General features: G+C 42.9%; 1 protein-coding gene across 5 annotated transcripts in view; it reads right to left on the bottom strand.

Moving 5' to 3' along the window:
- The window catches only part of PCNT (pericentrin), a 167,440-nt gene that overhangs the window by 43,658 nt on the left and 100,039 nt on the right, over window positions 1-23,743 (bottom strand). For 4 of the 5 annotated variants that reach the window (XM_029607715.1, XM_029607713.1, XM_029607711.1 and 1 more), the window contains exons 12-13: window positions 14,509-14,608; window positions 7,799-7,969 (exon numbers count right to left, since the gene is read on the bottom strand). In XM_029607715.1, the coding sequence (XP_029463575.1) occupies window positions 7,799-7,969; window positions 14,509-14,608 (271 nt within the window). The remainder of the gene's footprint in view (window positions 1-7,798; window positions 7,970-14,508; window positions 14,609-23,743) is intronic. The other variant, XM_029607714.1, reaches the window with a different exon arrangement.

The following is a 23,743-nucleotide window of genomic DNA, read 5'->3' as shown; positions in this document are numbered from 1 at the left end:
GTGTCCTCCTTAGACCAAGCGAGAGTGCCCAGATAGTGTTGGCCTGAAGAGATGCAAAAAAAGAAGACTTCAGGAGTTCAAATTGTAATTGCAAGGACCGAAAGGAATGGCAAGTTAACGGTTCAGCACTGAATAGGTGAAATATGGCCTTACAAGAATCTTAATATATTGGGCTGTACTTTAAGCACTGGAGAGATAAGGGATTGATTTGTCTGGCTCATCTGTGGGGAGACTTGGGGTTTGCTCCGTATCAAGAGTTCGAGGAAGTATTTGAACTAGAGTGTAAATCGCAGGCTCACTACCTGCTATTGAGGAAAGCACTGCGTACCAATTTTATTTATTTATTTAACATGTTTTGTATACCGTCATTCGGTTTTGCCATCACAACGGTTTAGAACAACAAGTTAGACCTGCAGTCCCCATTTTGACCTCTCAATAGAATGGAAAATTATCTGAGTGATGCAGACACATCATTTGAAGGGGTGTCAAAAAAATTCTCTTACAGAAGTTTGGGTCTCCTACTTCGCTGGACCTTATTACTAAATGGAACATAAGATTTAGGTATTGAATTCAGTGCAAGGAACTGGAAGGGACTCTGTAAGGCTAAACATCGTATTTCCATATGTTTCAGGCAGGTTGAGCAAGTCATTAAACTACTGCATAGAACATATTTCACACCAACATATTATACACACACATGCTCCCTGAATATAGCTCAACCAATATTGATTGGGAAATAATATATTGGCATCTTCTAGATAGTCAGTGAGATGTTCGAGAACTAAAGATTCAATGAGTTTTGACAAAAAGGACAGATTAGAAATAGGGCAATAGTTACTTAGTATGTATGAATCAAGCTTCTGTTTTTTCAGAATAGGTTTTATAATAGCTTTCTTTATTTCGCATGGGAGAGTTCCTTCTGATAATGATAGGTTCACTAAATTAGCCAAAAATGGGTAAATCTCTGCTCTAACTAATTTTAATAGATTAATAGAAATTGGGTTGAAATTATAAAAAGTAGGATTAAGCTTATGGCTTGTACTTCACAGGGTGACATATAGGTGAAATTTTCCCAACATGAATCTTTTTTATGGGTATTAAACGCAGAATTTGAAACCAGGGGAAACTGACTTATAATGTTTTCAATGTTCTCAATGAAGAAATTTGCGTGATTTCACAATTTAAACGGGGACTGAACATGTTTTTCAGTCAAAGTCATGGGTATAGTTAAAGATTTAACAGGACACCTATGTCCACATGTGGTGGTACCTTCAGGGGATTGCGTGGTTCAGGAAAGAAATTTCACAGGAGATTTCAAATATTCTAAATATGCCAGTTCATCTACACCCAAAATTGGGTCTCTTGGGAATGTGGCAAGGTTCCTTGGTGCCAGTTAAGCATTTGTGGGCCAGTTGATCCTTGCTGCAAGGTTTACTCTTGCAAAGTACTGGAAGTCTAATCCATGCTTGAACTACTGGCATGTGGTCATAAATGTTGCAGATATCGAATGATTGCGCTACAACCTCGCAAATCAAAGCTTCAAATATCGTCAAGTATGGTGCTGTTATTTTAACTATGTAGTTTCGAGTTTTTAATCTGAAAAGCCATTTGGTGTTGTGGATGCTGTTTTTTCTTCATCAGTTGTATTTCCATCTATAAATAAGGGCACACTTGCTACATGTACATGATGGTATGCAGTGTTGTATCCTAATTGTTCTTTGTATGCTGAAAAATGTGTTTAATTGGGAGGGGACCAAGATGGCTGCGTGAGTGGACATCTCTCCCTACTGCTCCGTTTATTACCCTTAAGATGTCCTCTTAACTCATATCAAACTGAATTATGCCTCACAAGAGGAAAGGAAAAGTTCGAGTTTTTCTATCCAAATCCTGCATTCCCTTGGATCAGCGTTCCATCTTCGAGTATGCTGTCCCTACCTCAGATTTGGGGGTTTCAAGCCCCGGTGGTGTGGCAGAGAGAGGAGATCCGTTTTCGCCTGTGGAAGTATCCTTGAACCTTCCGTACCCACGACCACTACTACTGGCCTCTCCTCTGGGCATCACTGACATCACTGAGGCACCAGGTGATAACCTCACTGAGTAGTCTCAGTTGAATGGAGCTGCCGGCGTTCGGTCAGATCGGGTGTCAAATTTCCTCAGTGTTCTGCAGCCAGAGGCTCCCGTGGAGAGAGGAACGGTTGGTGGAGTTATGTTCTCGGTTTCATCGGAGGGAACATGTGTGTGACTGTAGCTGAAGTTATTCGGCCCCCTTTGGAGATTAAAAAACCGGCTGTGGTCACTCTTGATTCCCTCGGACTTAATTGCAGGTATGTAGCTCACATTTATTGACCAAGCCCGGCGCTTAGAGACTGTTTCCCAAAAGTTGGACTCAGCTGATCCTTCAGGAACATTCTTCCTCTATTCAGGTTTTGGGGAATGATATTAAAAGCCTGCAGGCCCCTAATGCTACAATTATTTGCGAGCGTATGTCTTCCCTGAGAAGGCTAGAATCCATGGAAAACTTTGAGGCATTTAAATGTGCAATTATTGAACTTCCCCAAGATTCTTGGCAAGTTACCATTGATTGTGTTTAAGAGATATATGGTTGAAGTTCTCAAATTTTCTTCTGATACAATTCTGGCTTTAAAGAAGATATTGTTTCTTCCTCTCTACCCAATCTTATTCTCCTAATAATGTGGTGGATTTTTCCAATTTATCTGAATATTTAGAAAACTTCAATGTGGAAGTGACTGAAAGATCTACTTTGCTTGTTTCTTTTTTTTCTGAGCAGGATCTAAGTCTTGTTATGAAATCTTATTTTAAGAGTTTAAAGGTTTCCTTTCATGGGGGCTTGGTCCGAGTTTATCCAGACCTAGCCAGAGCTACTCAATTACATTGCAAAGCTTTTTTGGATATGTGTTCTGAAGTTATTACTTTAGGTGCAAATTCTTTTTTATGATATCTTTGTAAATGCATAATTAAGTTACATGATAATAAGTATATTTTTTTTAGTCCAGAGTAGTTACGGGAATTTTTGAATGCTAGAGTGACAGTTCCTGCAATTAATTAATAGATCGTGTGTGGGTTTATATTATAATGTGTATGGGATAATTCATGCAGTATCTCTGGATTTGTTTTTATTGTTCTCTTTTTTCCTTCCCTCCTTTCTTTTTTCTTCTATTATGAATTTGAGATAGTTATATTTTTTTCTTTTGCATTTGTATTAAGATATTTCTTTATATTTTTCTCTTAAGTTCCATTAAAAAGTTTATCTTTGGTATCATTTGAAAAGATTAATAAAGTTTAAAAAAAATTTGTTAAATAAGGAGTTAAAAAAAATGACTGTCTTCAAGGAAAGGACTAGCCAAATTCTCCATTTGCATCAGAAAATGAAGTTGATTACACCAATGCCAGAACGAAGGTCCTCCAGCACCCCTCCACTCAGTCAAAATCGACTCCTTACCAAGGAGAACAGCCTTACGAACCTACATCCTCTTTCCTTTCCATCAAAACTGTATTTTAGAAGAAAGGTCATCAAATAAGACGTTTGCAAGGCAGGGGACATCATGGTCTATTAAAGATCCAAAGTAGGCAGTTACTTGCTGCCAAAAAAGTTTGGATTAGAGAACAAGTCCAGAACATATGCGCCATTGATCCTGGGGCAGTCTGACATTTCTCACATATATCCATGGCACCAAATGAGCCCTAAGTGCTCTGACTGATGTAAAAGCCCTACACAAAAACTTGAAAAACATTTCTCTTATATAGACATTGCCTGTTAGGCTCTTCAATCTCTTGAAACATTTCAAAAGATCTTCCGCTTAAGGGGAAGGAAGGAAGGAATTCCCTGCCCCAAGAGTCAGCTAAAGTGATGCATGAACTAGACAACTCCACATTTTTGAAAGCTTTATATAAGCACAAACATCTTAACCTTTAAACCTATTATGCGCATACTTGAAATCACCAGTTTGCCGATATATCCAGCCAGGCTAGCCGGATAACTTTAGACCTGCTTTAGAGGAGGCGTAAAGTTTTCCAGCCTTGTGAGGCCGGATAACTTGCTAAGTTGCGCTGTCAGTGTCAGCATTAAAAAAATTGCTGTGTCTTGTCCAACACTCTTGAAATCCCAAAAGTTTCCAGGCTGCCTTCCCCTCTCCTTTCCTCAGATTCATTTTTAAATCTGCGATCGTGAGTCGCGGCCCCATCCCGCCAGACTTTGAAACACGGGCTTGTGTCGGTGGTCAGGTTTTTCTGCATTAAACACAGCGCTTTATATGTCTTTGGTGTTCTAGAGCTAAGTATTTTCAGTTTGTTTTGATTTGTACATGTTTTCTACATTATTAGTGGATGAACTAGGCTTGCACAGTGATCAGAAGATGAATGAAAACATTGAGCGTCTGATTTCTGACACCGTTTGCAGCCCGTTGCGTGGCAAGAGATGGTAGATTGTACTTTGGCGCTTTTGAATGATCTGATGCTGTGTCCTACGAGAAAGTGATAAGAAATATATTGACTATGTGTTTTTATTTATGTAAAAAATGGAAGGTATGATATTTTGAACCTGTTATTTTTTGTGGTGATTACATTTACCTGTGACAGGAAAAAGAATCCTAAGTGAAAAATTCAAATCATATGCCATAAGGCATTTAAACTGAAGGACAGGGGTGGCAGAAGGAAGCTGGAATGTCACCCTCAACAACTCCGAGATGTGAGTGAATAAATGAAGAGAAATCAGCTAAATAGGGCAGAAATGATATCCAAGAAGAGCAGCAAGCTTATAGAAGCTGAAAAGTTATTAGCACAAATGCTCATAGTCTGGGCTATAAAATCCCAGACCTGTAGGCCCTAACGGTGGAAGCGGACTTGGGCATCATTGCTGTCACAGAGACATGGTTCACGGAGACTCATGACTTGGACACGGCCATCCCAGCTAAAACATTAAGGAAGGACAGAGAGAACAGGAAAGTGGGAGGAGTAGTTCTTTATGTCATGTTCAAGCAGCATTGTCTGAATTATCAAGAAGGCTGCTTACCCTGTAAAAATGTTGATAGTCATTTTATTATGGATTTAAAAGTGCTTGGTTTTGAATATTAATATTACACCTTTTAATATGAACTTTGGGGGTAATCTGCATGAAGTGGCAATTAATACCACAGGAGACTTGTCTTTTTCTGCTGTCATTACTATAGTTTATAGGTTTTTTTTTAGACTGTCACATCAGCAAAGCCTTCACAACGGTATACAATTAAATCAAAGCATAGAAATACAGCAGCGTGATAAAAAGAAATAACAGCTAAAGACACCACAAGAGGAAGCACAGAATAATTTAGCTGTTAAAAAAAGACATCTAAGAATAAAATTACTGTAAAAATTCCTAAGGTAAAATAAATAATAAAACATTGAAAATTTGTTAATATTAAAACAAAATAATTAAACAAGCCCCTGTGTTTTCTAGTGCCTAACTTCAGTGTAAGCAAGTTTGAACAACCACGTTTGTTAATTCTGCTTTGAAGTTTTTCTTGTCATCCTGCATTCTCAACGGGGTAGGTGGTGAGTTCCATACATTTGTTCCTGCTATTGAGATTATGCGTTCTCTTACTTGTTCCTGTGATACAATTGAACACAGGAGACACACTCTGGTATGACTGGGTTAGAAAGTGGCTGAGTGGGAAGTGACAAAGTGTAGTTGTAAATGGAGTTTACTTGGATGTTACTAGTGGTGCGCCTCAGGGATCGGGACTGGATCTTTTCAATATTTTCATGAGCGACATAGGGGAAGGACTGCCGTTTTGCCGATGATACCAAAACGTGCAACAGGGGTAGACAGCCAGAAAAGTGTGGAAAACTTGAGGAGGGAGAAGATTTTGCCTCTCTGGTAACCAATGCTCCCTCTAATTTTTGAAAATCTATGTGTGTAAAAACTATTCTTTTGTGCAAAGTTTTATAACCGGGATCAAATATTGGGATTTCTTGTGTGCATTATGTGTGCGTGGAGTTCATGTACACCTGCACAGTTTAGAGGGAACAGTGCTGGCCATATTCTTTTCAAATTCCCTTTTGGCCTGCCTTATTAATGCCCTACATCTAACTTGCCAGTTCTTATGCTCTTCCCTATTTTCTTCAAGGTACCTGACAACATTGCAATAATATCAACTGGTAAATGTGTGGAAAGAATTCCATGTTGTAGTCTTGCAAATTACTTCTAAGGAGGTGATCTGACAGCAAGGGTTTCATATGCCCCTTTCTAAAGTCAAACCTGCTAAGACGGACCAATGACAGATGACATATGATACTCTTTGTCACATAGAGGCCAGGTTTGAGAAATAAAAGGAAACAAAAGCTAGGTGACCCGTCTAAGGGATGTAGTCTTGCGGTCCAATGTGACATGCAGATTCTCCCTTCCACTCATATGAAAGGAAGAAAAATATTCAAAGGATGATTGCTTAAGATGGAACTCAGAAAACATCTTAAACAAGAATTTAGGGTGGGTGTAGAACACCCCGTTTATTCTGATATTTATTAAACTAAAAAAGTCACCAAGATCTGTTACTTATTCCCAAATATAGGAAGGGGTGATCTCCGCACCTGCCGGGATAAGTGTTAATGGCCCTCTCCTTCAGAAACTTGTCTGAACCTTTTTTTTTAAACCGACAAGTTTTGCTCTGTCTCCACCTGCTGGTGCGGAGTCACAACCCAGGTGTCCTGGACTGATCCTGGTACGTACAGGGAATGTATTTTAAATCTGTTGCCAGTTTGTTTCATGAGGATTGTCTCAGGCTCTATTCATGGTTGAGAGAATGTACTGGTCCCCAAGTTGGTGGCTGCAGGGACTGCTGCACGGTCCACAGAAAAGATGTCTATTGCAATTTCCAGACGGAAACAGCTGATTTCTGAAGTACGTGGGTCTCAGCAGAACCACTGCTAATGCCATAGTAATTTAATGAATGACATTGTAACATAGTGAATGACGGCAGATGAAGACTAAAATGGTTCATCTAGTTTTCCCAGCAAGTTTTTTTTAATCAAAAATCTTTTATTTTAATTTTAAGGGTAATAGCAACTGTCACTCATGCAGGCTATCCCCAAGCTTTCTGTTAAGGGTAGTAGGTGGAAGGAGGGAAGAAGGGAGGAAGAATAGGCTGTGTCAGGGACCAAAGGAGATGTACAGAAACACATTTATTAGATCTCCACTGCTGTGGTCCTGCTCAATAACAGATCAACTTCAAATATGGATCACTGGGAGGGCAGGAGTTCAAGAATAGGAAGTGATACCCCTTCCCATCTCTCAAAGCAGTTGTCTATTATACTTCCCGTTGGGGAGTGTAATAGAAAGGAACATGGAGGGTCTGGGAAGTTGTAGAAGGAACTTTTAAGGATGGAAATGAGGGACGGATGTGAAACCTGGAGTTGGCATGGAGAAAATCATGAAATGGGGATAAAAGGTGGGGTAAGTCAGAGGTTCAGATGAGGCATCTGAAATTGAATCTTGGACATCAGAATCAGATGTCTTTTGTATGCTGTAATGTCTTTTACTGGACCAACAAAATAGACGATGTAGTCTATGAGCTTTTGATAACTTCAGAGATCTCTTCTTCAGATATGAAAATGTATTATAGGTTACAAAGTCAACACTAGTCTCCAGAAATAAAATGGCTACTAGAACTCTGTACTCCAGGAATCAGATTTGCAAATGTTGGCAAAAAATACACTCTAAGCTTATACATGTATCCCGTGAACATGCACTTCGGCTCTGCAGGAGAAATGTTTCACGGTTTTCTCTCTCACTTCCTGTTGGCTATACCTGCTCCCCTGCAGCTCCCTTGCACAGATAATGCTGCAGGTTATTCTCCAGATATTCTTTCTCTCTCTTCAGTTTCAACTTCTCTTCAGTCAGTGAGGTTACAGATTTTGTAAGTTCTTTATTTTCTAACAGCAACACATCTGTTAGAATGGCTGGGTCATGCGAAGGCTTCTGAAAAAAAAAAAAAAAAAAGCAGAGTTAATCACCCAGAGTTACTATTGCACCGATATTTTTTTTTGGAATGATCTAAAATATTTTTTGAATTTTATTTGTATTTATGCACCCCCTTGCATGCGCATGTTATAAAATCGGGCGTATATGTGTGCATGCCGGGTAGCGCGCACACTTGTACGCCCGCGCAAACTTTTCAAAATCCACCCCTTATTGTGTTGCAGCCCTCCCTTTAAAGAACTCCCATCTCCTAGTCTGATAAGAAACAGCATGGAAGACTTCAATGTCACAGACAAAGAAATACAAAATACAAGATGGAGACAAGATCTAATTAGAAAATAAAAACAGCACTTACATGTGAAAGCAAACCAGCTGGCATTTAAGGAGTTAGACTGTGCTCAGTGAAGTGTAGCACTAGCAGATAAGCATATTACAAGTAGCTCTGCTGGAGCTGAGAGCTGGGAAACACCTGATGTCTGCCCAGATTTAGTTTATAGACCAAGTATAAACTGCACAAAAGATTTATAGATCCCCATGGTTACAAGTGCGCTTTTAGCTTTTGGGGCATACACATTCTTATTGGATTTTTGTTGTGTTTGTGGCATTGTAGACCCTTGGTCACTGTGGAGATGACTCTGCCCAAGGGGAGTGGCCCCGTGGGGAACCACTGCGATAGGCTGAACTCAGATAACAGACACAGTATGGATAGAGGCTTTATTGTACTGCTGTAGATAGATGGTGAAGGCAGGAAGGTAAGGCACTGATCCACGAAGTGCCAGTAGGTTCAACAGGCTCAGATGTATAATCTCACCCAGATGTTCACAATAGGCGGGAGCCCGCAGTGCGGGTAACGCCGCGGCGAGTGGGTGGAGCTGGAGCACCGGATTGTAGAGGTACTCACAGGAATGAATTCATCTTCCTGAAGATGGTATGGTGGGACCGAAGGTCCGAGGTGCAGGATAAAATGGCTGGTAGGCCCTCGAGGTGCGAGTACCTGATAGTCCGATATCCTGAAATGTAGAAGAGAGAGAAAGACCCTCAAGGACCCTGAAGGGTAGTTGGAAGCGAGAGACCCCCGAGGAGCGGGTGTCTAGAGCTTCTACAGGAGCGAGACCCTTGGAGTGAAAGCGGCATCTAAGCGTGCAGCTTAAAGCGGTCAGAGTAGCTAAACCGAAGTTCTTGCTAACTCAAGATGGTAGCGGAAGTAGAGGCTTGATATACCTGGAGGTACTGACGTCATGCGGTGGGGCCGCCCCCGAGGTTCCCGCCATGACATGTATTTGAGCATAGGAGATGTGTGTGCTCACACCCTAGGAGGCCACGGGAGTGAGCATGACAGACTGGGATGCCCGTGTAGTTTGGAAACGCTGAGACCCTCGGCACTGGAAGCAGCCATCTTGCCCAAGGAGAGTGAAAGAGGAGAAAAAGAGGTAAGGCAGAGTGGTCGCAGCCGTCTGCGACAGACGGACACAACAGTACCCCCCTTCAAAGGGCCCCCTCCAAGACCTCTTCCAGGTGGTCTGAGCTTGCATGGGTGTGCCAGGTGGAACTGACGTACCATCTCTTTGTCTGTAATATTGGCCAGTGGTTCCCAGGAGTTTTCCTCTGGACCGTAGTTCTCCCATGAGATGAGGTACTCCCATGTCTTGCCTCTTTTACGTACATCAAGGATGTTGTCTATGGCATATTCAATGTTATCTTCTGTATCCAGGCTGGTAGGCTCTGGGTCTTTCCTGGAGAACTCGGAGAGTATCACTGGCTTTAGTAGAGATACATGAAATGCATTATGTATCTTCATTGATGGAGGCAGCTTTAGACTGTATGTCAGATTTCCTAATCCCGAAGGATGGCGAAGGGTCCCACAAAGCGAGGTGCAAATCTAGCTGAAGGAAGCTTAAGTCGAAGGTACTTGGTGCTTAACCAAACCTTGTCTCCAGGCTGAAACTGGGGTGCCTTTTGATGATGAGCATTATAGGTTCTTTTTGCCTTTTGTCCTGCTTTGAGGAGAAGCTCCTTCATCTGATCCAAAGTTGGGATAATTCTGCTGCAGTAGCCTGAGCAGCAGGAGAGGCTACTGACAATGGAATTGGTAGCAGAGGTAATGGTTGTCTTCCGTAGACAAGCTGGAAAAGGGAAGACCCCATTGAAGAAGCAGGATGTGAATTGATGGCAAATTCAGCCCAAGGCAGTAATTCAGCCCAGTCATTCTATCTAGAGTTGACATAAGATCGCAGAAATTGTTTCAGCATTCTATTCATTCTCTCAGTCTGACCGTTAGACTGAAGATGATAGGCAGAGGTTAAGTCCAAGGCGATGTCACATTTTTGACACAATACTCTTCAAAATTTTGGTAAATTGTACTCCCCTGTTGGATAGGACATGTTTAGGCATCCCATGAAGACGGAAGATGTGTTTAATGAAGAGTTTTGCTAATTCAGTAGCAGAGGGTAATCCTGGTAATGCTACAAAGTGTGCCATTTTAGAGAAACGGTCGACCGTAACCCATATGGTGTTATTGCCGTTGGATGATGGCAGGTCCACTATAAAATCGGTAGCGATATGGGTCCATGGTTCATCCGGTGATGGTAGAGGCTGTAATAAGCCCCAAGGATGCTTGGGTGGTGGTTTTTGCTTGGCACAAACAGCGCAGGAACCCACGTATGCTTGTACATCCTTCTTCATGGTTGGCCACCAATAGTATCTTAGCAACATGGCTAGGGTACGACTCTGTCCTGGATGGCTTGCCAGACGGGAATTGTGTGCCCACATCAGTTTTTTTCTTAAACTTCTGGCCACCACTGTCTTCCTGGCAGGTACTGTGTGTGGTGGCTGCGAGGACCACTCTTTCGGGATCGATGATATGACGGGGTTCATCTGGTACATCCTGAAGTGAGAAGGACTGTGATAGGGCATCAGCCCGAGTGTTCTTCTCTCCCAGATGGTACTTCAGAAGGAAGCTGAATCTGTTGAAAAACAGAGACCATCTCTTGCTTGATGGTGATTGAGTCGTTGAGCATGTCGAAGGTACTCTAGATTCTTGTGACCGGTGTATACTACTATTTGGTGTTGTGCGTCTTCTAGCCAAGGACACCACTCTTCAAAAGCCAGCTTGATTGCGAGAAGCTCCTTGTCTCCTATCCCATAATTTCTCTCAGCAGATGAGAATCGCCTTGAGAAGAAAGAGCAAGGATGGAGCACATTGGATTCGCTGTACTGACTTAGAACTGCCCCCACACCAACGTCAGATGCGTCGACCTCCACGATGAAAGGACGGTGTGGGTCAGGGTGGCGAAGACATGGCTTGTTTTGAAAAGCCTCTTTCAGTGTCACAAAGGCTGAGATGGCTTCTGGAGACCAATTGGCAGAGTTGGCTCCCTTCTTGGTCATAGCAGTTAGAGGGACTGTCAATGATGAGTAGTTTTTAAATAAAGGATCGGTAGTAATTGGTGAATCCCAAGAAGTGGCTCAATGCCTTCAGGCCTGTGGGTTGAGGTCAGTCCTGGATACTCTCAAGTTTCTTGGGGTCCATTTGAAAACCACTCTTAGAAACAATGTATCCCAGGAAGGGTACAGCTTCTTTGTGGAATTCGCACTTTTCAAGCTTTGCGTAAAGGTGGTACTTACATAGGCGTCTTAGGACTTTCTTAACATCCTCCTGATGACTTTGCAGATCTTGAGAAAAGATCAGTAAATCATTGAGATATACTACTACGCATTGATACAGTAAGTCCCGTAAGATGTCGTTCATCATATTTTGAAAGACTGCAGGTGCGTTACTTAAACCAAAGGGCATGACGAGGTATTCAAAGTGTCCATCATGGGTGTTAAAAGCAGTCTTCCATTCATCTCCTTCTCGAATATGCACCAAGTTGTAAGCTCCTTTTAGGTCTAATTTGGAGAATATTTTGGCTTCTTGGAGCCTATCGAACAGTTCAGAAATTAAGGGCAGGGGGTACCTGTCCTTAATGGTAATCTCATTCAGACCCCTGTAGTCGATGCAGGGGCGTAAGGTGCCATCCTCTTTCCCTACGAAAAAGAAGCCTGCACCAGCAGGAGATTTGGAAGGTCTGATAAATCCCTTTTATAGATTTTCTTGTATGTAGGTCGACATAGCTTTAGTCTCAGCTACTGAAAGAGGGTATACTCTTCCTTTGGGCGCTGAATTTAGTTTCAGATTTATGGCACAGTCAAACTCTCTGTGTGGTGGAAGAACATCAGCTGCTTGCTTTGAGAAAACATCCTGGAAGGAGGCGTATTGTGGAGGTAAGCCTGGTAACAATGGGGTAGTGGGCATGCAGATGAGCGGTGAAACTTCAGCAAGACACCAACCATGACAGTCAGGTCCTCACCAGGACAGTTCCAAGGTAGCCCAAATAAATTGTGGCATATGGTCTTGAAGCCACGGCAGCCCCAATACCACCGGATGCATGGCCTTTTCCAATACTAGAAAAGAAATAGATTCTGAGTGTAGCTTCAATGCGGAGGCCAATGGCCTGGGTGAATGAAACTTCTCCAGGAAGTGATTCTTAGCTTAGCTATTGGTGTGGCTTGCCTTTCAGCTGTTTTATTATTATTATTATTATTATAGCTAAGCCCAAGCCATTTGAAAAACCAGCTACCACACCAAGGCACTCATCTGAGGGACCACGGAAACCACCTCAGGAATTCTTAACTGATGGAGGGACCGTATGCTATCACCACCGGAGAGCGGGCAAATTAATTTTCCTCTTCTTTTGTCCTTCAAAACTTTAAAGCAATCCCCAGTAGAAAGATGCATGTCCACCATCTGCTGGAGATAGAGAATACTGGTGAGTTGATGTCACTACCTCGTCTCCATCCGCTGGCAGAAGCGCGTAACCCACTGGTTTTGGATTCACCTCTCTGTATGCTAAGAAACAATTTTTACCTATTTTGGGATGTGGGGGATCAGATCTGCTGGCCCAGAAGCTTTTTTTTTAATTAACCAACTATTTGTTAAAGATAGCTGGTTAAAGTTATCTGGGCATAAGTATCCTAATAACATTTTTAGGACTGTTCCTTGCCTTATGTACTAGATTAGTTATTAATATGTAACAGAAAATTCACTAGACAGATATTAATGCCTGTATAGGAATACTACCACTGTAACCAATCATTGTTTGTTGAGTTATAACTATGAATGTCACTTTGTAAACTGTTATGGTCTATACATGGAATGACGGTACATAAAATGTCTAAATAAATAAATGTCCACATTAGCCGCAGCATGAAATTCCCCAAAAGAAGTGAAAGAGCCAGTCAGCAGCGGTAGATTTCACCCCCCACCTAGGGACAAAAAGAAAATAGCCACAAGGAAGACCCACTTTCTTCCTGCCAACCAAAGATGGAGCCGTTTCCTCCCCCAGGCAGGCAGGCAGGCTCCCCTATCCCCTTCTAAAGTACACACAGTCTGATGGAAGCAAGAGAGAACCAGTCTCCCTCCCTATCTGCATGCAATTCCCCGGCACAGTGGCAAATGGCCGCTGTGCCGGGGTCTCTAGCCCCTCCCCACCCTGCCCCCCGACCGCCCCGCCCCCTCCCCAGCGCCATCCCGGGGCTTTATGCACTTGGCCGGGCCTTTGAAAATAGGCCCGGTGCGCTTAAGGTTTTTAAAATCTGGCCCTTATATTTTGTCTCACGCTGTTACCCCTGGGAGGGTAGAAGGGCACCCTCTTGTCTTCCATCTCTGGAAGTCTGCAGTACCATTTCCAGGAGAAAAGTCTAAGTTCCCCTGGAGAGGTAAAAATTGTGAACAAGGCGGCGACCTCTTGAATGCCTTCATCAGTTTGATTTAAGCCCATTTAAGTGGTGATATCAAAATAGATTTTCACCATCCTCTTGGTAATTTAATATCATTTATTTATTTTCATTTAAAAATGTCTTCTATACTGCTTTAAACTGGCCCTTAGATTTTAGTAAGATGGAGTAGTGTCCTAATCTGTCTGGTAAAACTCACAGCATAGAACGCTATTTTTAATGTGTACAAAAAGCTCTTAATATGCACTTTAAACTTTATTTATTTAGAAACTTTTATATACCGGTATTAGTGGGGACATCATACCGGTTCACATATTAACTGAAGGCTTGAAAATACATATCAACAGGGAAGGAGAACTGGGCGGGGGGGTTAACCAAGGGCAGAATGGAAAATAGATTAAAAAACAAGAACCAGAAACGATTTACAGTATAATTAGCTCCTTAATGTAAGGAAAGGGAGGTCCACCAGGGGGCGGTGTAAGAGATGGTGTGAATGGGAGGAACTATTCTGAGTAAACTTGGTTGAACAGTAGTGTTTTTAGTTTCTTTTTAAATTTGATCACACATGGTTCAAGCCGCATGTGGACGGGCAGGGAGCTCCAGAGGGCCGGACCAGCAATAAAAAACTAGTTTACTGCATATATCCTAAGAGGTTTTGGTCTCTCCTGCCTAGAGAGGCTTGGTTTTCACACACATTGTACATGAACAAGTTACTTGATCTCAGAGAAGAGGGCAGATTTAACAAAAGATAAGGTGCACCTTACCCGAGCAGTGGAGGACAGATTTTTTAACTCAGATTTCAGTTCCCCTAACGTATGTAACAAAGATGCCATGGAGGCCCCATCTGACAAAGCAGAGGTGGACCTGCAAAGAAACATTAAAGCATATCAGTAAAGTTGCTGCTTTCCATCTGTTAAAATTGTGTTGACCTATCAGAGCACAAAAATGGCCAATAAAAGTATAGCTGTAAAGCCACTTTCTTCAGCATGGATACCAATGCCAGGACCAGATGTTTCTGAGCCTGAGGAAGGTATTGGGGTAGATAGTGAAAGCCTACCTGGCTAAGTAATTTAGTTGGACATAGCTTATCTGGCTAAGCTACGAGGATATTCAGCGGCACGACTATGCTGCTGAATATCTGCGTACAAAGCTGGATAACCGTTACCTGCTTAAGTCTGGACCTGCTATTGAGCATGACTATCTTAGCTAGTTAACTTATCCAGCTAAATCTCAGTATCGCTAGGCTAGGAAGCACTGCCCCAATCCACAGCAGCGCCCGCCTACAGTTAGCCGATAAGTGCTCCTTATCCAGCTTATCGGGCATTTGAGTATCGGGCTCATTCAGAATTAGGCTCCACCCCCAACCAATTTACCAGTAGCAGTTCTGGCACGGCGCTCTCCTTTGCTAGCAGAGGCTGCTTGTGGTGGCTCCAACATAGCATCCCCTCTACCCCCTCCCCAACAACTCCCACCACCTCTCTCTTGCCCCCAACTCCTTGCCCAGCAGCACTCACTCCCTCTCTCAGGTTTCTTCTCCCACCCCTTCTTCCCAGTAGCCCCCTTTCCTCTGGTTCCCATCCTCACCCATACCCAGCATCTTCTGGCACCCTGCACTGCCCAGAGACACCCAGATCTCTTTCTGATTCACAACACCCCCGGGCCCTGTGCTGCCCCCACATCCTCCTACTGCATGGGCTTCCTGTTGCTAAGGAAGTCTGTACAGTGAAGGTGGCACTGGTTGAGGAGTCACTCAAAGCATTGTGAGCATGCACCGGCTCACAGGCCCTACACTGATTTTGTCTCATGCTGCTGCCCCTGGGAGGGTTATAAGGGCTGGGATGCATTATACTTCTTGTCTTCCATCTCTGGAAGTCTGCAGTACCATTTTCAGGAGAAAAGTCTAAGTTCCCCTGGAGAGGTAAAAATTGTGAACAAGGAGGCGACCTCTTGAATGCCTTCATAAATTTGATTTAAGCCCATTTAAGTGGTGATATCAAAATAGATTTTGACCATCCTCTTGGTAATTTAATAGCATTTATTTATTTTCATTTAAAAAATGTCTTCTATGCCGCTTTAAACTAAAGTGGTTCACAATAAACATTCATATGAATAAAACCAACAAAAAAATACATCATCCATATAGGGAGCATGGAGGACATATTTCAAATCAAAGGGAGCCATCAGCGCCTTCTCCCCTGTCAAATTAACATAAAAGGACCTATCATATAGCCAAGCCCAAAGGATTCGCAGCAAACTTGCCAGATTTATAAGATTCCATATCAGGAAGTCCAAAATCCCCCCCCCCCTTTAAATATAGCAGTAGGATGCGGGCTTCCTTCCCTTGCCAAATGAAAGTTAATAACTAAAGTATCCAGGACCCTCGGTTCTTTCTGTAATAAATGGACTGGGAGATTCTGAGGGACACAGAGCCATTTTGGGAATATCACCATTAAAAAAAAAAAAAAAAAAATCCTCCCTACCAGCGACGGTGGTAAGAACTGCCAGGCCTGGGTCTAAATTAGAGAGAAACTGAGATCTTATCGCGCTCCCAGATCAGGAGAGATACTGTCAAACCTAGGGGGTCGGTTTTAAAAGCAGCTCGCACGCGACCATGTGCGCGCGGCTCCCAGCGCACACACGCACCGATTTTATAACATGCATGCGTACATGTTATAAAATCCGATGGCCGTGCAGGCAACTCGAGTGTGCGGGGGGGGGATTTTCCAATTAAGTGCGGCGACGCAATTGGCCTTTTTCCCAGTCCAATCCAATTAAGGAGCAGATTGGGAGGGAACTTCCCTAGCCTCTCACCTAACCTTCCTCCCCGCCCCCTAAATCTAACCTATCACCAAATTTTTTATTTTGGTACTAACTGCTCCTCTGGAGCGGAAGTAATCTCCGCACGCCGGCCGGCTGCTGGTGCACGCTTTCCCAGGACAGGGTCGAATGGCGCTGTCCCGGCCCACCCCCGGCACTTCGGCATGTACCAGGCTTTACGCGCACCTGCGCCTGTTGTAAATTTGGCACAGCGCACGTAAGGCCCAGCCACCCCAAAAGTTACGCGCATAGCCCATTTAAAATTTACTTGTAAATATCTAACGGGTCCCGCCACCCATTTTAATGCAAATCCACCAGGTCAGTGCTCTCTTATGGAGTCCGGAAAGGCAAAAGCTTCAGATTTGTCTACATTCAGTCTTAGGCCTAAAAATTCTCCAACTTTCGTAAAAACTGCATAATGGGCCCCAAGAGAAGTTTCTAGCTGGGTTAAACACACTAGGATGTCGTTGGCAAACGCCGCGTATTTAAATTCCTAAGTGCCCAGCTGCATGCCTGCTATCTCCCCCATCATTTCCACAGAATGTAAGAACGGTTCCAATGAAAATAAAAATAATGACAGGGAGACGGGATAGCCCTGACGATGGGTATCTCTCCCTATAGGAAACAAGTATGACTGAAAACTGTTTGCTACTATGGGTCATTATATACTGCCATTTCTGCCTGTTGTAATAGGCCCGTGACGCCAATACGGTTCAAAAGACAGAATAAGTATTGCCATCTGACCCTGTCAAACAGTTTTTTGGCATTAAAGGTGACAGCCATAAAAGGAAGGTGATGGCTTTTCCCGAAGGTCATAGCTGTTAACAGGAGGAGACGTACATTTGTCAAAGCATAGCAACCCCGAACAAAACCAACATGACGTGGTTCAATAATCTTAGGCAAAATAAGAGCCAACCTGTCTGTCAATATCTTAGCCAATAGTTTTTGATCAAAACTTAATAGATAGGATTTTAGACAGTGCTGGGGAGGAGCCGGCTGTCGTGGTACATGTGGGTACCAACGACAAAGGAAAATGTGGGCGGGAGGTTCTGGAAGCCAAATTTAGGCTCTTAGGTAGAAAGCTGAAATCCAGAACCTCCAGGGTCTCTGAAATGCTCCCTGTTCCACGCGCAGGTCCCCAGAGGCAGGCAGAGCTCCGGAGTCTCAATGCGTGGATGAGACGATGGTGCAGGGAAGAGGGACTCAGTTTTGTAAGGAACTGGGGAACCTTTTGGGGAAGGGGGAGTCTCTTCCGAAGTGATGGGCTCCACCTTAACCAGGGTGGAACCAGACTGCTGGCGCTAACCTTTAAAAAGGAGATAGAGCAGCTTTTAAACTAGAACAAAGGGGAAAGCTGACAGTCGCTCAGCAGCACATGGTTCGGAGAGAGGTATCTTCAAAGGGTACTAATGATGCATTAGAATTAGGGCATCCCAACAGTGAGGTTCTAATAATAAGAAAAGTAGTTCAAGTGCCTGTAATTAAAAACTCACCTGAGCTAAAAAATTCTAACTTATCCCTATCAATTAAAAAGCAGAATGAAAATAAAAACAAAAAACACACCTTGAAATGTTTGTATGCTAATGCCAGAAGTCTAAGAAGTAAGACAGGAGAATTAGAATGTATAGCAGTGAATGATACCAATTAACAATAAGCACCAAAAAATATTTTTTGGGGAAATTATATTATCTATAGTCGAATCACATGCAATTCCCCCTTAAGAAATTGTTTTCGCATAAAATCTATCAATTCATTGATGCTCACGAAGCGTGAATCATTTCAATTCAAAGCACTACTTCACTGGGAGGCAATCGAGCCAATGTATTGACCCGAACTAACTTCCCATTTAACTACAAAAGGAAAAATTTTTAAAGGAATGGAGGAAGGGTTTCATATATCTGAGTCTAAAACCCCCACCAGGGTGAACTCAATCAGTGCATGTATAATCATAAACCAAACCTCCTCCATCCCTTGTTTTTTATCTGGGAAGTTAGTTCGGGTCAATACATTGGCTCGATTGCCTCCCAGTGAAGTAGTGCTTTGAATTGAAATGATTCACGCTTCGTGAGCATCAATGAATTGATAGATTTTATGCGAAAACAATTTCTTAAGGGGGAATTGCATGTGATTAGACTATAGCAGTGAATGATGACATAGATTTAATTGGCATCTCAGAGACATGGTGGAAGGTGGATAACCAATGGGACAGTGGTATACCGGGGTACAAATTATATCGCAATGACAGAGAGGAGCATCCGGGAGGTGGCATGGCGCTTTATGTCCGGGATGGCATAGAGTCCAACAAGATAAACATCCTGCATGAGATTAAATGCACAATCAAATCTTTATGGGTAGAAATCCCTTGTGTGTTGGGGAAGAGAATAGTGATAGGAGTACACTACCGTCTACTGACCAAGATGGTGAGATGGACAGTGAAATGCTAAGAGAAATTAAGGAAGCTAACCAAATTGGTAGTGCAGTAATAATGGTAGATTTCAATTACCCCAATATTGACTAGGTAAATGTATCATCGGGACATGCTAGAGAGATTGTTGCGTTCGTGCCTGTTCTCGCCCTCGCTCCACCCTCTCTACCTTTGTGGCGACTCCCTTCGGGTCTGACGGACAGATGCTGCCGCTGCTTCTCCTCGCCGCTTCTCCCCAAAATCCCCGGGCTGGTCTGACACTGCAGATCCGCCATGTTCCTGATGACGTAAGGGTGCGCGCGCGTTCCAGAGTTTGTACCGGCAAGGGCGCAAACCTCAGGGGCGTCCCCCCGTAATGACATCATCTGCTTCCAACTTAAAAGGTCTTTGTTTGCTACTACGAATTGAGTTAGCAAGGGGAAATCTTTCTCTGCTGTTCTGCCTCTACAAACTTACCTAGGGGTTCCCGCTCCTCGGGGGCCCCGCTCTCTCTTCTTGATTTCAGACTGCTAGATAGGATCCGGTACTCGCTTCTCGAGGGCCTACATCCCTGAATGCTCAGAAGACTCCTTACTACTTGGAAGCGATCGCAGACGTGAACACTGTGAGTTCTATTACAGATAGGAATCGGTAATCACTCCATGAGGTCCTATATTCCTAATCTCTGAAGACTCCCTTCTGTCTAAGACGTTATTGCAGGTATGGAGATCGTGAGTTACTATTGCAGATAGGAACCTGTACTCGCTCCACGAGGGCCCATGTTCCTAAAACCCTTCACAGACTCTCTTCTATCTCAGAAGCTATCACATACCTATATCTGGTGCATTACTATTTCATATTGCAGGTAGGAACCGGTACTCGCTCCACAAGGGCCCATGTTCCTAGAACCCTTCACAGTCTCTCTTCTATCTCAGAAGCTATCGCTTACCTATATCTTGTGAAGTACTATTTAGATTGTAGATAGGAACCGGCACTCGCTTCACGAAGGCCTATGTTCCTAAAACCTTCCAAAGACTCTCTTCTATTACAGAAGCCATCTCATACACAGATATTGTGAGTTCTTATTCCAGACTGCATATAGGAACCATTACTCGCCTACGGCTCCTGTTCCTGAATATACTGAAGACTCTGTTGCACAGAAGCCATTACAAGATATCTACAATTGTGAGTGTATCATCTACTACTGGTTATGTATCCAGCATACCTTGTCTACTCAATATCTATAGTCTCTCTCTACAGCTCAGCAACCCAGAGATCGCAGTTCCAGTATCTGAGGGACTTCAGCCCTGCCGGGCACATCAACTCACTACTGCCACCTCTGGTGGTTCTACTTCCTGTCTAATAAAGAACTGTGTTTGTCTCCATACTCCAGCCTAGCTGGTGGTCCCTCTCAGGATATCCTCCTGGGGGTGCTGTCATCTGCCATCGGCCCAAGGATTCACCAATTTCCATTAAGTGTTTATTCCTTACACTACTAGAGCGGTATCATACAGACTGCCACTCTGTGGGAGTCTACCCACAACAGATCATTAACTCCATCTACGGAGTACATCACTCTGTTGACTACTCCCCTCTGGGGAAGCAGATCCAGATCAGACTGCTATCTCTGCCTCCCTGGCGGGGTGATCTACATCAGATTGTCAGTTCCTCCCCTCTGGTGGAGCTGATCAATAACAGATTGCTAACTCCGACCCCCTGGCGGGATGAACGCCAACAGAGATAAAGTTCCTGGATGGAATAAATGACAATTTTATGGAGCAATTGGGTCAGGAACCAACGACAGAGGGAGCAATTTTAGATCTAATTCTCAGTGGAGCAGAGGATTTGGTGAGAGAGGCAACAGTGGTGGGGCCGCTTGGCAATAGTGATCATAATATGATCAAATTTGAATTAATGACTGGAAGGGGGACAGTAAGCAAATCCACAGCTCTCGTGCTAAACTTTCAAAAGGGAAACTTTGATAAAATGAGAAAAATAGTTAGAAAAAAAACTGAAAGGAGCAGCTACAAAGGTAAAAAGTGTGCAAAAGGCGTGCACATTGTTAAAAAATTCCATCCTAGAAGCACAATCCAGATGTATTCCACACATTAAGAAAGGTGGAAGGAAGGCAAAACAGATTACCAGCATGGTTAAAAAGTGAGGTGAAAGAGGCTATTTTATCCAAAAGATCTTCATTCAAACTTTGGAAGAAGGATCCAACAGAAGAAAATAGGATAAAGTATAAATATAAGACATTGATAAGACAGACTAAGAGAGAATTTGAAAAGAAGTTGACCGTAGAGGCAAAAACTCACAGTAAAAACTTTTTAAAATATATCCGAAGCAGAAAGCCTGTAAGGGAGTCAGATGGACCGTTAGATGATCAAGGGGTTGTTAAAGAAGATAAAGTCATTGCGGAAAGATTAAACAATTTTTTTCCTTCGGTGTTTACTGAACAGGATGTTGGGGAGATACCCGTTCTAGAGAAGGTTTTCATGGATAATGATTCAGATGGACTGAACCAAATCATGGTGAACCTAGAAGATGTGGTAGGCCTGATTGACAAAGAGAAAAGTAGTAAATCACCTGGACCAGATGGTATACACCCCAAGGTTCTGAAGGAACTAAAAAATAAAATTTCAGATCTATTAGTAAAAATGTATAACCTGTCATTAAATCATCCATTGTACCTGAAGACTGGAGGGTGGCTATTGTGAGCCCAATATTTAAAAAGGGCTCCAGGGGCATCCAGGAAACTACAGACCAGTGAGCTGACTTCAGTGCCAGGAAAAATAGTGGAAAGTGTTCTAAATATCAAAATTACAGAGCATATAGAAAGCCATGGTTTAATGGAACAAAGTCAGCTTGGCTTTACCCAAGGCAAGTCTTGCCTCACAAATATTTACTTTTTTTTAAGTAAGCATAGCGGTTAGGAGCTCTGTGAGAAATTCTAACACTTTTTCCACATGGAAACACTTAAACTTTTACTTCACAAACACTTTTCCCTGCACGGGTCTCCCTTCGTGTACGTTTATTCGACGCTCAGTGAGTACCATGCCCTGTTTTTTCGGTCGGTTCCTGCCACCTTTCTGGCCTGCCAACTGACTGCAGCCTTCCCTCTCCCTATGTTTTCAGTTAGCCACATATAGCCTGCGAGTGTCCCTCTGTGATACTCTGCCTGGTTATTAGCGCTAGTGGGACAGGGACTCCATGGTGAGACCGCACCTTGAATACTGTGTACAATTCTGGTCGCCGCATCTCAAAAAAAAGATATAGTTGCGATGGAGAAAGTACAGAGAAGGGTGACCAAAATGATAAAGGGAATGAAACAGCTCCCCTATGAGGAAAGACTAAAGAGGTTAGGACTTTTCAGCTTGGAGAAGAGATGGCTGAGGGGGGATATGATAGAGGTGTTTAATAAAATCATGAGAGGTCTAGAACGGGTAAATGTGAATCGGTTATTTCCTCTTTCGGATAATAGAGGGACTAGGGGGCACTCCATGAAGTTAGCATGTGGCACATTTAAAACTAATCAGAGAAAGTTATTTTTCACTCAACGCACAATTAAACTCTGGAATTTGTTGCCAGGGGTGTGGTTACTGCAGTTAGTGTAGCTGGGTTTAAAAAAGGATTGGATAAGTTCTTGGAGGAGAAATCCATTACCTGCTATTAATTAAGCTGATTTAGCAAATAACCACTGCTATTACTAGCAACAGTAAGATGGGATAAACTTAGTTTTTGGGTACTTGCCAGGTTCTTATGGCCTGGATTGGCCACTGTTGGAGACCGGATGCTGGATTTGATGGACCCTTGGTCTGACCCAGTCTTGCAAGGTCCTCCTGTAATTTATCACAATCCGTTTGTGATTTAACTACTCTGAATAATTTTGACACATCCGCAAATGTGATAACCTCACTCCTCGTATTTCTTTCCAGATCATTTATAAATATATTGAAAAGCACCGGTCCAAGGACAGATCCCTGAGGCACTTCACTGTTTACCCTTTTCCACTGTGTAAACAAACCATTTAATCTTAATCTCTGTTTCCTGTCTTTTAACCAGTTTGTAACCCACGAAAGGACATCGCCTCCTATCCCATGATTATAGTTTTCTTAGAAGCCTCTCATGAGGGACTTTGTTAAACGCCTTCTGAAAATCCAAATACAATACATCTACTGGTTCACCTTTATCCACATGTTTATTAACCCTTTCAAAAAAATGAAGCAGATTTGTTAGGCAAGACTTCCCTTGGGTAAATCCATGTTGACTGTGTTCCATTAAACCATGTCTTTCTATATGCCTTACGATTTTGATCTTTAAAATAGTTTCCACTATTTTTCCCGGTATTGAAGTCAGGCTCACTGGTCTATAGTTACCCGGATCACCCTTGGAGCCAATATTGGGGTTTCAATGACCACTCTCCAGTCCTCAGGTACAATAGATGATTTTAATGATAGGTTATAAATTTTAACTAATAGGTCAGAAATTTCATTTTGAGTTCCTTCAGTACCCTAGGATGCATACCATCCGGTCTAGGTGATTTGCTATTCTTTAGTCTATTAATCTGGCCTACTACATCTTCCAGGTTCACAGTGATTTGGTTCAGTTCATCTGACTCATCACCCTTGAAAATAATTTCCGGAAATAGTATCTCCCCAACATCCGCATTAGTAAACATGGAAGCAAATAAAGGAAAATTAGTTTCTTACCTGATAATTTTCGTTCCTGTAGTACCAAGGATCAGTCCAGGACACCTGGGTTGTGACTCCGCACCAGTA

The sequence above is a fragment of the Rhinatrema bivittatum genome, chromosome 6 (assembly GCF_901001135.1).
Source record: "Rhinatrema bivittatum chromosome 6, aRhiBiv1.1, whole genome shotgun sequence".
Taxonomy (NCBI): Eukaryota; Metazoa; Chordata; class Amphibia; order Gymnophiona; family Rhinatrematidae; genus Rhinatrema; species Rhinatrema bivittatum.
This window is presented reverse-complemented; position numbering and strand designations above follow the sequence as displayed.